This window comes from Engraulis encrasicolus, chromosome 9, assembly GCF_034702125.1.
Source record: "Engraulis encrasicolus isolate BLACKSEA-1 chromosome 9, IST_EnEncr_1.0, whole genome shotgun sequence".
Lineage (NCBI taxonomy): Eukaryota > Metazoa > Chordata > Actinopteri > Clupeiformes > Engraulidae > Engraulis > Engraulis encrasicolus.
The window spans coordinates 47,884,195-47,900,358 of NC_085865.1; the positions used below are offsets into that span (position 1 = coordinate 47,884,195).

The 16,164-nt window shown below is 44.4% G+C and overlaps 2 protein-coding genes across 2 annotated transcripts in view; both read right to left on the reverse strand.

Annotated features, from left to right (window-relative positions):
• Positions 1-236: 236 nt before the first annotated feature.
• ngdn (neuroguidin, EIF4E binding protein) lies at positions 237-4,450 on the reverse strand. The gene is made up of 11 exons (XM_063206218.1): positions 4,400-4,450; positions 3,973-4,032; positions 3,778-3,849; positions 3,555-3,692; positions 3,378-3,462; positions 3,187-3,239; positions 2,949-3,069; positions 2,238-2,412; positions 1,374-1,521; positions 950-1,010; positions 237-395 (listed from the first exon to the last, which is right to left on the reverse strand). The coding sequence occupies exons 1-11, from the start codon at positions 4,421-4,423 to the stop codon at positions 376-378; spliced, it is 957 nt and encodes a 318-aa protein (XP_063062288.1). The 5' UTR covers positions 4,424-4,450; the 3' UTR covers positions 237-375.
• Positions 4,451-7,454: 3,004 nt separating this feature from the next.
• Positions 7,455-16,164, reverse strand: part of csrnp1b (cysteine-serine-rich nuclear protein 1b) — a 25,049-nt gene continuing 16,339 nt past the window's right edge. Inside the window, exons 3-5 of the mRNA XM_063207308.1 lie at positions 12,713-12,972; positions 12,079-12,378; positions 7,455-11,305 (exon numbers count right to left, since the gene is read on the reverse strand). Coding sequence (XP_063063378.1) covers positions 10,136-11,305; positions 12,079-12,378; positions 12,713-12,972 — 1,730 coding nt within the window. The 3' untranslated portion in view covers positions 7,455-10,135. The remainder of the gene's footprint in view (positions 11,306-12,078; positions 12,379-12,712; positions 12,973-16,164) is intronic.

The window sequence follows — 16,164 nt, forward strand, 5'->3', positions numbered from 1 at the left end:
CCTGAGAATGGTCATGTTCTGACCAAAAATCATAGATGAGTGCACTCCTAACCCATGACTGACCCATCCCTCCTAACCCATGACTGATGTGCCCTGAGAATGGTACTGGTGATCTAACAAAGACACTCTTTCTGCGAAAGCTCCCTCCTATTCAGGGCCATAGCCAGACATTTTCAAATACTGTGTGCTGTACTGTATACTGTACATTTAGAATGCTTCAAACACTTCAGTCAGACTGATTTTAACTTCTTTCAGTCATTTATTTTTCAAAATGAAAACAGTACGGCAAGAAATAATTGTCACAAAGTAGAAATAAACAATGAAACAGTTGGTTTGTTGTGATGCTTCAGCAGCTGTCTGGTCTCCATCAGCTGATTATCGACCCTTCTTGAAAGCTGTTGGGGATGATAAAAAAGAGAAAATAATGAGGTATTGCACCTGACGCAGGCATTTGTTGTCAAAGAAAACGAGAAGATGATGTAAATACAGTTGTGTGCAATCCCTAAAGTGAAATAAATTACAAATCTGTTGTCGAAGTCTTGCAGAGCTCTACAGTAGATAGTGAAGTGAAGTGAAAGCCCAACTGGGAAATTCCAACTCCCATTGTCATTGTGACACAGCACACAAGTGTTCACTGCACACAACGAAATTGCATGTATGCCTCACCCGTGCAAGGGGGCAGCCCCCAATGGCGCCCCAAGGGAGCAGTGCTCAGGGTACCTCCGTCATGGAGGAGGATGGGGGAGAGCACTGATTAATTACTCCCACCACCTACCTGGCGGGTCGGGAGTTGAACCGGCAACCTTTGGGCTACAAGTCTGACACCCTAACCAGTTACCCACGACTGCCTAAATGGTAACAATGCAGGCAGGTATGCCTTTTAGCACACCTGTGTCCGTCGCCAATCTGAATTACAAAGTACTGGGAGGATCAAAATGACCAGACATACCCTTTCTTTTTGTCTTCTTCTTCATCAGCTTCTTCTTTTTGGGTTTTGATGACTGCATCTCCTACAATGCAGAGGAGACGCCACACCATCAAAAACAATGCTAGAACTCAACCATCTTTTAAAAATAGTTGGCGTAATAATAATTAAAATCGAAAAAACAGTATCAAGTACAAAGCAACAACACAGCTGAAGTACTTCAGAGGAAGTATATATGGTAGTTAAAAGTTAATCCCTTAGCGCAGAGCCTATGTTATAACCTTACCGTCATGAAAATTGTAAGAGCTATGTTTTAATCTGTTATATGTCATAGCTATGTTGTTATGATGTACTTGAGTATTTTCAGCAAATCGTGAATTGTCCCGCCGGCGACCCCATTTGCAGTAACTAAGAGGCTACTGACTTTCAGAGAGAAAGAGTACGGTACCTGTGCCTCCTCGCCCATCAGGCCTGAGATGTCCCCGAAGCGTGTGATGTTGTTCAGCTGGGTCGTCATTCCCACCAGTCCTCTCTTCTGGACCTTCTGGTCTCGGGTCATGTGCAGACGAACCATCATGGTTTCCTCATAGCTTTTCCTGAGGACCCACAGCAATTCAATCACAACATGCATCGACTAGCTCAGATCAAAATACAGAGCTCATAGTGAATGGATGATGTTTTATAAATAGAGTACACTTGAAATGCTTTAGTCTTGGGGGCGCTGTGGTGCAGCGTGCTAAGCCCCCCACATTTGGGCTTGCATGCCCACGGGGACCCCGGTTCGAGTCCGTCCGGGGTCATTTCCCGATCCCACCCCGTGTCTCTGTCCCACTCACTTCCGGTCACCATCTCAGACTGTCCTATCAAATAAAGGCATAAAAGCCCCTAATATATATATATATTTATATAAAATGATGCCTTAGTCTTTTTGTATGTCATAAAACATTGTAAATGAACACCCATTGATATTGACAATGTATGAACCACTGTAATTCACAAACTACCCATCAAAATATTGCACATCATCATGGATGGATAGAATGGCTAGAAACACAATTAGACCATAAACAACTGTGATTGGGCTTCATTTCAATGGAAAATAGTGCATCATTATTTTTCCAAGTCACGGCCTCAGGGGTGCTGACAGCTTTGGCTGGGCCCAGGAAAAAGTCATCTGAAAGAGCCCTCCCAGCCCCATAGATAGCCTACAATGTAATGAGGACCCATATGGGCCCCAGGACAACTGTCCCCTATGTCCCCCCCCCTGTCGGCACCCCTGCACGGCCTAGAAACCCAGTGTCCTGCCACTGACCTGTGTTGCTCTTCCCGACTCTGCCGTTCGGTCTGGAAGTCCTGGCGGTCTCGGATCTCCTCCGGAGCGTCGCTGTACTGCTGCCGCAGTTCCTGGATGACGGAGCTGCGCAGCGCAGCGCGCCGGTGCTTATCCACCGCCACCTTCTGCCTGTCCGCCTCCGTCAGGTCGCCGTCTGAAGGATCGCAAGACGAAGATACACAAAGTGAGGAGGGTAAAACAAAAAACAAAACTAAACACGGACCAAATGTTCTGGGGGAGTATGCCAAGAACCTGGATAAGTAAATAATCCAGGTTAAGTTCATATTGAGGCAGTGTTAAATCATCTAATACAAGAGCCTGCAGTCTAAATAACAACTGAGGGCTATCTATTAGCAGATGTAACGCTTCATGAAGGTTTATCTACCACCCAGGTTTATCACGACTTAACCATGTTCTTGGAATACTCCCCAGGTTCTTCTTGTAGTACTAAGAGATAGAAAGACGTAGGAACAGGAATAGGTGGTTAAACCTTTATAAAAAAGGGTTACAAATATGAACCTGCATGACACTGACATTGTCATACACTGGCACTGTGCTAAGCTCGGTGTATGACTGCCAGTTTCAAGTGGGTTCAGTGTATTACACTGTGATGTGCTTACTGTATGTTGCCTGAATAGTTTCTTCAATTAAAACCACTTTATGCATTTCTGTTTTCGTTGTGCACCTTACCGTAATGCATTGGAGCAATTCGTGGGGGTACGTATTTCTTGTCAGAAGCCCCGTCTGTCTTGGTCCCGTCTCCATCCTTGGTGCCACCGCCTTCCACATCAGAGCCCTCCGACTCACTCAGCTTGACAATTACAAATGAGATTTAGCAGAGTTTAGCCATCGATCAATAATGCATCCTAAACACAGCCCCGTAAACACAATTCATTATTAAGAGTTCTGAAATGGAAGCAAGCCTTACTTTGCTGACAAGATTCTCAGGATTAGGGCGAAAATGCAACGGGTCATTTTTGGCTGGGGAGGGGAAAACACACACACACAATTACAATCATCACAGGTTACTGTGTATAGCAAAAAGATTTCAACATTTCATTATTGTTTTCCATACTATAAACATCCAAACTAGATAGGGTGACGTGAAATTAATCTCACCAAGACTTCCTGTCACTGCTGTTCGGACCAGTTTATCGATCTGATACTTCAGCTTCTGGTCCAGTGGTCGCATCTTCTCCAGTATCTAGAGAGAACCAGCAAGATGACAGATCTCAAACCTGCGATGACTTCCAGTGAAAGCAGACAGTAAACTGTAAACCTTATCAAACGACTCACTGTTCTGACAGTAACAAGTCTGTGGATTGCTTCACTGTCTTTCAAACTCTGTCCCTCCGTCTTCAGACTGATCAGATGGGTTACATCTTGCAGGTAAAAGAGCAGCAATTGGTACCTTACGTCAAGGTAGGACAACCCCTACAACATACAGAACGGATCGTTAGATCTTAATGGACGCAGAAAGAGTGGCGGCGACCATAGTAAAATGCTTTAATGTGGTTACCTTTGACGTCCGATATGCCTTGTCCTTCACTTTCTTGATCAGGTTCTGGACATGACTTGTTACTGAAACAATCTAGTATATCAACATGAACAGAGTCAAACATATAGCCAACCACAAAAACAAAAAGTACACATACATAGCCTGGTGTTGATTCAAAACAAGTCTGTAAATGACCGTCGTATGGTGAAGACCTACTTGTTCTGTGAGGTTGTTGAATAGTTTCACAGCAGCAGGCAAATCACTGTCCACCAAAACCTACAACATGAAAGCACAACAGTAAGCTTAATTGACATGACACAGAGAACGAATCTGATTGTATAACTAGCACTATTGTTATGACACTAAATGCAGTTGTATATTAACAATGTGCACGTAATAAGACAGCAACATTTAGGGTATCAGTCCAGTTTACAACTTTTAACAGATAGTGTATGTTGATGATAAGCTAACGCCATCGACCATGCTACAGCTAATCAAAGCTGTCATTTTAGGATTGTTTATTCATACACGTGGTTATGAAGTACACGGCTCACTACTATTTACTACTCACTGTACTATGACTTACGAAGGCGAATGGTTATTGTAACAAAAATGTTTATAACCACTGTTAGCTTATACTCACGTTGTCATCCTCGGACGCCGCCATTTTGATTTTATGACCGGAACTACTGACTACGGCAAGCGAGAGGCGAAGAAACTATTTATTTATTTATCCTTTATGTAGCCACTGTCCCATTGAGACTAGAGTCTCTTCTTCCAGGGAGTCCTGGTAAAAATGGCAGCATACATATAGTTACAGACACAGACAAACACAGACAAAAAGGAAAACAAATGTACAAAAACACATTAAGAAGAATAAGTTACAAGTCATAATGAGGGCAGAGAGTCCATACTATCTTCTGCAACTCATTCCATGGAGCATAGAAAGAAAAGCCTGTTTTCCCTAATTCAGTGCGAGGAGTGCAAGACTGTAGTAGCTTGTGAGGAACGTGTGCCATAAGATAAAGTACAAAAAGTCAATAAATTACAGATATAATAGGGAAGTTTGCCCAGTGCCTTTGCAATAAAAAGTAACATATGCAATTTACGCCTTAAATAGGCCTACATGCAGGGTGCGATTTGTCGGAAAACCAGAAGGGGGGATACGTTTCAGATTTCAAGCAATTTCAATGGAATTACATTGAACTGTGATAAAATCATGTAGAAAAAGTGGCGATATCAAGACCAGGAGGGGGGACAATCCCCCCCATCCCCCCCTACAAATCGCACCCTGCCTACATGGATGCAGACTTTAGAGTAGGCCTACAGATCTGAAATCACAAAGGTTCTTGAGGGGGCACCTGTCACAAATCGCAATGCAGAATGATAAACTGCATCCAGTTCCTTGAGGAGACTAGTAGGGCTCTAAGGCGAGAAATCGTTATGCGCTGGACTGAAGCACATAATTCGGGATTGGAAGACATCCTAGAAGGGGTGCCCCTCGACAAAAAATTGTCTACCATGTCATATACAATATGTCATGTTGGTAATGCATTACATTGTTATTTGACATTATACTTAGCTGACAATGTTAATATAGTCCTCAGCAGAGATGATGCAAGGGTAGCCTGCTTGACCAGATTGATGAAACTACAAAAATGTAGGCACATAGTGTGAAAGTATGGGGGAGTCTGTGCTTACATGCTTGACAGCAAATGTAACATTGTGAACGATTTCAGAAGATTCTTGGTCTGAATTGAAATGAGCATTGCCCACACTAAAACTATGGTGACAATAGAGTCTGCTGCTAATGCTCGCTCAGCAGCATCTGAATCGGATAGTGTCAGTGCAAGATGTCCTTGGTAGCAGGTTCTCCATCCTCTAATTTCCATAACAGATATATTTTATTTGTAGAGATGGTAAAGGACAGGACATATTCCCTCTTTTAATTTGTCTTAAAGCAAGACAACGGCTTACATGAAAAATAAGACACTTTACCACCTTTATAAACCTCAGCCAATGATTTTAACTGTATTAAGCCCCAAAATAGTGGCATACCCCTTTTAAGGTCTGGGTATTGTGAAGTGAAAGCTCACCTGGGAAAGACCAACTCCCATTGTCATTGTGACACAGTACTCCACAGCACACAAGTGCACACTGCGCACAATGACATTGCATTTATGCCGCACCCGTGCAAGGGGGCAGCCCCGGCGGCCCTAAAGGAGCAGTGTGGTAGGATGGTACCATGCTCAGGGTACCTCAGTCATGGAGAAGGATGTGCAAGCCACTCCATTCTGTTTGTTTGTAGCCATAATTTTGCTTGCTTGCGTGTTTGGGGTAGGGATGGCGAAAATTGAAAAAACTCTTAACCGGTTACTGAGACTCATTAACCGGTGGTTAACCGGTTAACCGGTAATCTTAAATAATACAACGTTTGCGTGCCTGATATGCACAGCACTGTTTTTTTTTTATTATTATTTTTCACAAGCCTTTTTTTTCGCTGCGCAGACAGGACCTGCCATGTCCAGCCACTGTTGCCAGATGGAAAATGCTGAATTATCGTACTAAAACCTCAAAATTATCATTTTTTGGGGGGCTTTTTGGGAGGAAATTATAATTAATTATTATCATTATTACAACCAGTTAACCGGTGACAGAAAATTTTAACCGGTTAAAGTTGATCCGGTCGATTATCGGTTAACCGGTTACCGGTTAACATCCCTAGTTTGGGGTCATTATCTTGAAACATCCACTTCAAAGGCATTTTCCTCTTCAGCATGGCAACTTAGCTTCTTCCAGCAGGCCTATTCTGATGTGTTGAACCTGACCCATAATCCACATTACATTACAGTGCATTACATTGAACTGAGCTGATGCTTTAATTTGTTCAAAGCGACTTTATTATTATTATTGGTTATTATTATTGGACTTTATTGGTTACGGTCCCTGGAGCAATGTGGGGTTAGGTGCCTTGCTCAAGGGCACTTCAGCCATGGATGGAGATGTAGGGAGAGGTCCCGGGGGAGCCATGGATGGAGATGTAGGGAGAGGTCAGGGGGGATTCGAACCAGCAACCCCTAGATTGAAAGACCAACTCTCTAACCACTAGGCCACGGCTGCCCTTGCCCTTGCCCTCTACCACATCGTAGTACGAAAACATTCTGAGATCATGACGCTTGCACCACCTTCCTTCATCATCTTCACTGTGTAGTGTGCTTGAGTGTTTGCAGGACGTCTGACAACTGTACGTGACCCTTAGACCCAAAAAGAAAAATCTTATTTAATGGTGGTGCAAGCACCATCTTACGGGGATGTTTTCGTACTACGCTGGTGGTTCTGTTTAGCCTACCACATATCAGGGATCATGGATCAGTTTGAGTTTATGTGATTATATTGTCCTAACATGTTGGTAAATGAATTACACTTAAATTTGTCAGTTTGGGAAATTGTGTAGACATTGTTATAATGTTTAGGCTGCTGTTATGATCATTGATGTATATTAACAGTTGCTTGGGAACTTGAACAAGCATTGAGAATACAATCATATCAGATATAGTTTTTTTTTTTTTTTTTTTTTACAAATGTAACTAGTCAAATACTCCTTAATTACAGTGCCAATTTCGGTTCTGTTATTCTGTTATTAAGTAATTAAACATGAATGTACTGCACAAGATAAGAAATAGACAGGCGATAGACAGTTTAAGAAAAAGGCTGAAGTTTTTTTATTTGCAGGGACAAACTACTGTTGAATGACTTGAAATGAACATTTTTAAATAGTTAGAGTGAAAATATAAAAAGCAGCATGTTGCTCTGTAGTACCACTGAAGCTGAAGAAATACAGTATGTACAACAAAAAAGGCAAAAAGTAAGAAATGCTTTAAAAAAGCAGTGTTGTCAACACGTACAAGAATTCACAATAAAGAAATACCCATTGTTGTCATATCTTCATGAGAAATGATTAAAAAACATGTAGGTAATCTTGTAAAACAAAAACAAAAAACAAAAAAAACAGTGCCCTCTTCTGGACATGAAATAGAATTCAAGTCAGCAAAATAACACAAAAAGCAATTACATTTCAGATTGTGCATTTTGCTTAAATTATACCATATGGGTCCCGCATGCATCTTTTCTTTTCCCAGAATAAGCCAGAAGTGGAGGGGATACAACTGGACATTGCTCTCATGGGATATGTACATTTGGATGGGATTTTCTTTGTTGAATGATTTCCCTAAATCATATCTCAATGGGTGAGTGTCACTGCACTGTCCACTCACCATGAGGCTTTTTAAGAAACACAGGTGACAACATTGCATAATATGGTACAAGGTGCATAATATATGCAGGCTTGATCCAAAGAAAGAAAAATAGAATATAAACAAGTAATTTACAGCCACAGTTAGGTTGATCAATTGTTTATATCTCAACATTCTGAGTACAATCAAAATTTGGCTTAGCAAATTGACATTAGTTTTTAGTTTAATAAAGAGACCACCGATTCACACAGAGAGGCTCGACAAAAGGCCTTTCACGTGATAAAACGAAGGTCTTCATATACTTTCTTTTTCTATTATTAATATATTACAAATGTTTCAATATTTGAAGAAAAATTGCAGATTTCATTCTTTAATAAAATAATTTATATCATTGATACAGATTAGAATTCTCTTTTTCTTTCATTTCTTTTTTTTTCTTTTAAATCTACACAAATTAGTTAGAAAAATCTTAGTGTAAGCTCCTAGCTACATAATAGGCTCTAATGCTGCTGACCCAAAGCCCTGACCGATCTGGATGGGTACGGGCTGAGTCCAATCCAACCCAACTGCTCGACGACAACAACCGCTGTGTCTAGTACACAACAGACTGGCAAACATGGCTCCTTTTTAGATGAACAGGCACATTATAGTAAACGTCTCCCATCTTCACATCCCTCCTCTATTGCCCTAATAATGCAATAAATAAAAAATGACTGCTGAAATGGTAAATGATGAATAATTTAACCAACAAACAAACAGTTAATTATATATAATAAAAAGAGAATGACATAGTGAAGAATGTCTTGTATGCATATCTTCTCCATTGACAGAAAAAATAGTGTGTACAAGGAAGAAAGTAATAAAATATGATATATAAAAAAAGAAAAATGGTTGCACTTGCTGGTAATACAATGCTCCCCCATCTTTGAATTGGTAAATAAGAGAAATAAATAAAAAAAGAAAAACTAATAAAATTTAAGGAATAAATAAAAAAAGTGATATTGATAATAGATATTAGTTATACCATCCTTTGTTTGAAACAATTTACAGCGGTACTATTCTTGGTTTGACAATAAATAAAAACAAAATGCTCAGCAATTCCTGCTAGTAAACTTCTGCACGGTTGACCCATCATCAGAGGCAGTTTTTCTTTCCAACAATCTCGATTTCAAAGGACAAACAAGGATATGAACGAGAGTCTCTGCCTTTTTCTTTCTTTCTTTCTTTCTTTCTTTCTTTCTTTCTTTCTTTCTTTCTTTCGCGGCTATCTTCAAAGATAAAGTGCTGAGTGAGGAGCCTTTGGGGGAGGGGAACTGTGTACCATATCAGACCATTTAAAAGTTCACCAGCATAAGGGATCTGGAGTTCTCCTCTAGCTTTTTTTTTTAAAGATACAAAAAACTTTATGAACACTGTGGATTTTAACACCCACTAGTGAAAACAGAAAGCTTACTAAATAGGGACTACAAAACCATCAAGGTTCCAAAATTCAAAGTTGGCCTTGGAAATGTTGGCAACGTTTTTTTTTCTGTGTTAAGTAGCCCCGTTTGCAGTCCAGCACGAGTGTGTGTCTTGTCTGTGTCTCAATGACGATCCTCGGGCCTCTTTTTAAAAAAGCTAGAGCAAATTCCCTGAGGTTCATATTTTATGATACTGATAGACTTCCTTCCCCCATTGCCCTTACTGACGAAAATATAAATTAAAATGCAGCTGACCAATTCATCTCAATGATAGGTGTGGTTTGTTACGCAACCAGCATTGGGTACCCAGAGCCCTGATCAGGCGGCTTCGAAAGCCAAAAATCTTTTAACACTGCTGGTTCTCTCCCATCCCAAAAATACTAATATAACACGAATGCTATAGCTACCGTTTGGGTGATGACACGATGAATCACACTGCTCTGCTGAAGTTTCAAAGGCAAACAAGAAAAAAAATCTCAATACAATTTTAAGGAAGGGGGTGGGGAAGGGGTGGTGGTGTATGACGTCACAGTCATCACAATGGTTCACATCAAAAGTAAATACATGAGCACAATCCAATCCCCAGGAGTTCTTGGTTTCTGTTTGTTTTAAATATATACAATACTGTCCGTTACACAATCTGGCAGTCCTTAATTACTCGCTCCCTTATACTTTCACAGGCTCCATTACCGACAACTTCATGGCTTCTTCCAACATCTGATTGTCCGTGAAAGTGGGCGGTGGCTCTGGAACGGACTCTGAGCCTAAGCCAATCAGAGACTCCAGGAGGCAGGTGCCTGGGTCGGCGTTGCTGGCGCCACCCTGAGGCAGGCTGGGGTAGCTAGGCAACTGGAAGTGAAAGAAGTTGTCCACGGGCTCATACTCCTTCAGGGAGTTGTAGAGCGAGCTGGGTCCCAGGCAGGGGAACCCGTCAAAGAACTCAAGATCGGACTCTGAGGACAGACTCAGGTCCATATTGTAGCTGGACGTGTGGTCGTACGACGGGGACGGCGTGTTAGGGACGGTACCACAGCTGCTGTGGAACAGTGCGTTGCCCTGGTTGGCATTTTCATCTAAGAGTTCCGACATGGACGTGGTGGTCCTATTGTCGTCCAGGTCCTTGTGCCTACTTGAGAGCGTGTTATTATCATTGTCCTCCAAACACGACCCGAATATGCTAAACGACGTTGTTGTCGTCGTCGTCTGAGTCCGCCTCTGGCAGTTATCGTTATCATTAACGTTAGCGCCCGTGTTATTGTGTCGGGCGTTGTCGAGTCCACAGTTTGCGTCCTCGCTGTCCGTGTCGGTGAAGCTGAGGATGCGCGTCAGGCCATTCTCGTCCACGTCCAGCGGCGATCGCTCTCCCGCCGCCTGGCTCTCCCCAGGCTCCGCATACGAGTACGAGTACTCCTCGCTCTGGCCCGACGAGCTCGATGTGTCCGTCATGTCGCTGCTGCAGCTGTTCTCGCCGACCGACGTCAGGTCAGAGCTGAAGTGGAACGCGGGGATGTCGGCCACCAAGGAGGGCGGAGACAACGACAACGACAGCGTCGGCAGCTGCTGGAAGGAGTGACTTTCTGAGTCTGCCGAGTGGTGTTGGTGGTACTGCGGGGACGGAGGCGAGGGCGACGGAGGGGACTGAGGCGAAGGCGACGGAGGGGACTGGGAGTGCTCGGAGCCCTGGTTGGAGTGCTCCTCCAGCCTCCGCTCCAGCTCCAGCTTCATGATGGTGTGGATGTAGTGCGTCTGCACGCGGCCCGAGTTGAACTCCACGCGGCCCTCCGGGTTGGCGCAGCACTCCTTGGAGCAGCCGCACGGGAAGGACGAGTGGTCCATCTGGAGGAAGAAGGTAGAGGGAAAAAACAGAAACATCAGATACCGCATTTAAAAGAGAGCCTTCTTCTATTAAAAAATATTTTATTGATGCTTTTGATATCCTGCTTCAGTAGCTTGCCCACAAGGCCTGACTTTTAAATGTTTAAAAATGAAATACTTCGGTCATTCTACAGTTATAACTCCTTCACAAACGGGATATTTGTCCTTGTAACATGTAGAAACAAAAACGGTGACTAATCCTATGAACTGCCAGTGGTGCAAGTGGCTAAACCACAGAGTGCAACAATTACATCCAAGTCAAGAACCACAGGCTCATTATGAGTCACCATAAATGACCCATGTGCATTTGGTGTGATGGTTCAAGGTGGGACCTGGTCAAGTCAAGTCATTGACCACAGGTGGCCACAGGCATGCGTTATATGAGTCAGCAAAAACAACTTGGTGGGAGGCATCTGGTAACTGCTCACCTCGCACCTGGCTACTCATAACCACAAATATGTTAGATGACTCATCTAAATCTCATCTCAAACAGTTCAACGAGGGGGCGGGTGGTGTCAGTCAACCCTAGAAAACATGACTGACTGATGCACTTGATGTCCCCAAAGTCAAGGATCACAAGTTGCATCTATAAGCACGGCTGGCACTTGATCCCCACCAAGTGACTGCAAGTAGCATGATGAATCATCTAAAATGTTTAATGTGCATCTGGGAAGCCCTCTGACCTGACAATTGATGCCTGGCAAGTAACAAGTATCATGGAAAGCCCCCCTCACCTGGCACTTGATGCCCGCCAAGCTACAGCTGCAGGTCTCGGGCTCGCAGAACGTCTGGCAATCGCAGCCGCAGTTCTCGCGCGACAGGCGCAGCTCGTGCAGCTGCCGCTTCTCCTCCTTGTCGATCTTCTTGACGCCGGCGGCCTTGAGGAGCGCGTGCCGCTGCTTGGAGGCGTACGGATGCAGGAAGGACGCGCCGTCCTCCATGTTGACGCCACTCAGGTCGATCTCGGACTCGGGGATGTCGTCCAGCGTCAGGCGGTCAGCCTCCTCGGACTCCATGGTGCCGTTCTTTGTCAGCTGGGGTACGGGAAGAAGGGAGGACAAAGAGGGTTTTTTTTTTTAGAAATTGCTTGAAAGTGACAGAAGGTGCCACAATGCCCCAAAGTCTGAAGTCAATGTGATATCTAATTTGAAAACTTCAAAGTTTTTGAAAAGTTGTTTCATCAAAATAGTTTCTATATTGTAACTATGAAATGGACAATAAAGCTGACTTCATTTCAATCACCATTTTACAGATCATTCATTCATTGGGTATTGCTTCAAATTATAACCATATATACAGTTAAAACACAGAAATTTCCAATGAAGTCCTCAATGGATAATGAATCCAACCCCTATGCGCAAAACTCACCTTCTGCCGCAGTGCTTCCAGCCGCTCCTGCCTGATGCGATTCTTGAGCTTCTCGCGGCGCGAGTGCCGCTGCTCCACGGCAAACTCGGCCAGCGTGAAGCTGCGCTGGGCGCTGTGCCGCTGCAGCATGCCCAGGGAGCAGCCGCCGCGGCTGGGCACACTAGTGAAGCCCTGGCACCGCGGGAAGAAGAACACCTCCACCTGGTCAAACTGCACGTTGGCCTTCCGCGCCCGCTTGGACTTCTTCAGGATGGACAGAACTGGAGAAGAAGAAGAGGGAAGAGAGAGAACGATTGATATTAATATTTATCCATGTGTTACATTAATAAAGGGCTTATAGAACTCCAAGTATGGGGGAGAGAGAGGGGGGGGGGGTATTTTACCCAGTGTTCAATTGCCTCATATTAATAAATAGCTAATATTAAGTATGAGGGGAAAGAATGCCCTCATCAACGCTCTATTGGGAGTCTGGTGGGGAAATTATAATAACAACCCTTCCATCCAATCATTTTTATTGGCACAATAACTCACGACCAAGCGAAATTAATTCAATGAAATAGTTTGAAGGCTTAAAGACAGGACCAGATGTGTAAATGGAGGAGCGAGCGCGCGCGCGCGAGAGAGAGAGAGAGAGAGAGAGAGAGAGAGAGAGAGAGAGAGAGAGAGAGAGAGAGAGAGAGAGAGAGAGAGAGAGAGAGAGAGAGAGAGAGAGAGAGAGAGTCAGGCTGAAAGGCAGGCAAGCAGCTCTCTGAGAAAAAAAACTCAGGAGGGGGAGAATATTTGCGATGGAAGCCAGCCAGCAGTGAGTGGGAAGACACTGGCTTATTCTCCCCAGTAAATATTTGGAGAGCACTGAAGCGTCCACATATGCGATTCCTCGGGAGGCCACTAGATGGCAGACCGCGCATGATAAAAAGCCAACAAGCGCAACCGTGCTGTTTATAGTCCCGGGAGCGTGCCAGCAACAGCAATACCACCACTAGGGCAACGATTAAGCCTATTAGATCCATGAGGTTGACACAGAACAACATGTTTACAACAGACAATGAAAATACATTAGAGGGGATGGCTTTGCTTTTGAAGCAACAGTGCTGCCGTACCGCCCCACAACCAGCACATTTAAACTAGATCTCTCCTGTGACCGGCAGCGGCAGCGCGGCCAGGAATTTCCCCTTGGCAGGCGCCGGTTGTTGGGAGCGTCGGAAGCAGAGCCGCCAGAATCCCAAATCAGTGTGTAAACGTTTTGGAAGTTTGACGCTTCCGGGACGAGACCGAGCACGGAAGGAGAAAGCGGGGGTGGAGAGGGGGGGAGGTGGGCAGAACAGGCCAGTGAGGGCCAATTCCGGTACACACACAGTGTGTGAGGCCACTCTTGTCAGAGTTGTCGAGGCATATAAAGTTGGACAACCACCCCCACCCCCAGCCCCCCTTTCCTTTTCTTTAAAAAAAGGGAAAAAAAGTAGGACCACCCGTTCTTGTCAACAGGCCGCAACTCTCCCACTGTTTTAAGTATTTAGCCATTAGGTACAGGAAGTCCATTCTTTCATGTGTGACAGGGGCTAACAACAACATAAAAACAGCTCAAAGATCAAAGCACATCTTTGAAAAAAAAGATGCAAGAAAAAATGTGAGTATAACAACAACCAAAGAGCTGTTTGTAGGCCTAGGCTACTCTTGAACTCTCAATGCATTGTCGTCGCGCACCCCTCCAAAAAACAGGAAATATAATGTTCTCCCTCTCCTCCTCCTCCTGTTTCTCAACATGCGAATCACCCTCTCACGGCTCATCTGCAGAGTGCTGCTGACAGATCCCACTCCTCTCCACTCCTGGCCAGCTGTGTTATATTACCCTCGCGCACACGCGTACGCACGCAGCCTGGGAGCAAGACCTTGTCCGATCGTAAGCTAGTCTACTCCTCCCCATCCCTCTCTCGGTGTTCCGTTGAGAAGGGCCACTTCGTCGAAATCAGCTCCCAATAGCCCGTTAATCCAAACCCTCACCACTAAAGGGTATTGGTTTACAGTCCCTGGAGCAATGTGAGGTTATGGGCACTTCAGCCATGGATTCCTATAGATCAGAGTGAGATTCAAACCTGTAACCCACCAACTCCCTATACTAATCCTTAGTCCATGGATGCATGGCAGGCCAAATCGACTACGCTTGACTCACTCTGGGGGAAAAAAACCCTGGCTGTTCTTGTCCACCAACTTGGAGGGAAAAATGCTAGAGCGAAAAAAAAGACAACGCAAGTCTTGACTTCAAAAGGGAAGAAATGCACAGACACACACATCATGATAATTAATGTAATACTTCTACAACATTATCTAGTTTCTCTGAAGAGAGAGTGCTAGTGTGAATATACAAGTCACTTAGGACGTGTTTAAGCCTGTCTCTGATCACGGCAACTGGGGAAAAAAAAAGACTTGAGTTGCAGAATCGCCAGCCTCTGTGCCAGAAACAAATCTTCTCTCCAGTTGTGCTGTTCTTGGAAGAGACACATTATTATGGTCTCAAGGCCCAGCAGCTTTGGAAGGAGTCTGAATGTTTATGCTCCATCTCCATAAACACCATGTCACACACTACACAGGCATCAGCTCCTCCAATCGAGCATCCCATCTCCAAACACAAACAGGCAAACTGCACACAGACACCCAATATCTTTTTTTTTTTAAAGATATATTTTTTGTCTTTTTGATTTTATTTATGATAGTATAGTGAAGATGTTGACAGCAAGTGAGTTGGGAGAGAGAGAGAGATGGGGAAGGGCTGGCAAAGGACCCAGGCCGGGAATCGAACCCGGGTTGGCCGCATAGCAGACGAGTGCCCTACCGTTAGGCCACAGTAGGGCCTGACACCCAATATCTTATCACCTAATGTTAATCACACATGCTGTCCAACTTATTCACACCGCTTCATCCGTCTCCCAGCATATTCGCACACTCCTTCAGCCGTCTGCCAAACAAAACATACTCTTCTCACTCTCTGAAGATTCTCATTCATCCAGGTCATCTTAAATCAGAAGGGTTTAGCAAAGAGGCCCTCTATGTTGTTGAAGACACAAAACATGTTCAAGCTCCTAAACAAGTCCAGTTTCCTTTAACTAAACAACATCTCTCATTCCGTCTTTATCTCTGCATCAATCACCCCCTCCCTCCATCCATCCATCCATCCATCTTTCTTTATTTATTACATTCTTTCTTTCTTCTCCGTGCTCTATCTTTCCCCCTGCCCTCCCCTTCTCTCCAGTCTCCTGCTGCAGCACCTGTGCTGGGTGCGTGCCCAGTGCCTCTCAGACAAGGCTCGCTCTGTGTGTTCTGGGGCCTGTCGGTGGGGGGGGAGAGAGGGAGGGGAAGGCCAGGGGCCTGGCATCTTGCCACGGTGACGCTTGCTTGCTTGCTTGCTTGCTCACTCACTGCCTGGCCCAATGCCCCTTCATGCTGGGAAACTCACA

Excerpts from the sequence above, each read along its gene's own strand:
- ngdn (XM_063206218.1), bottom strand. The coding sequence starts at position 4,423 with ATGGCGGCGTCCGAGGATGACAAC. Across the intron at positions 3,850-3,972 it reads TCAACAACCTCACAGAACAA|ATTGTTTCAGTAACAAGTCA; the intron begins GTAGGTCTTCAC and ends TTGATATACTAG. Across the intron at positions 3,240-3,377 it reads AGCAGTGACAGGAAGTCTTG|CCAAAAATGACCCGTTGCAT; the intron begins GTGAGATTAATT and ends TCCCCTCCCCAG.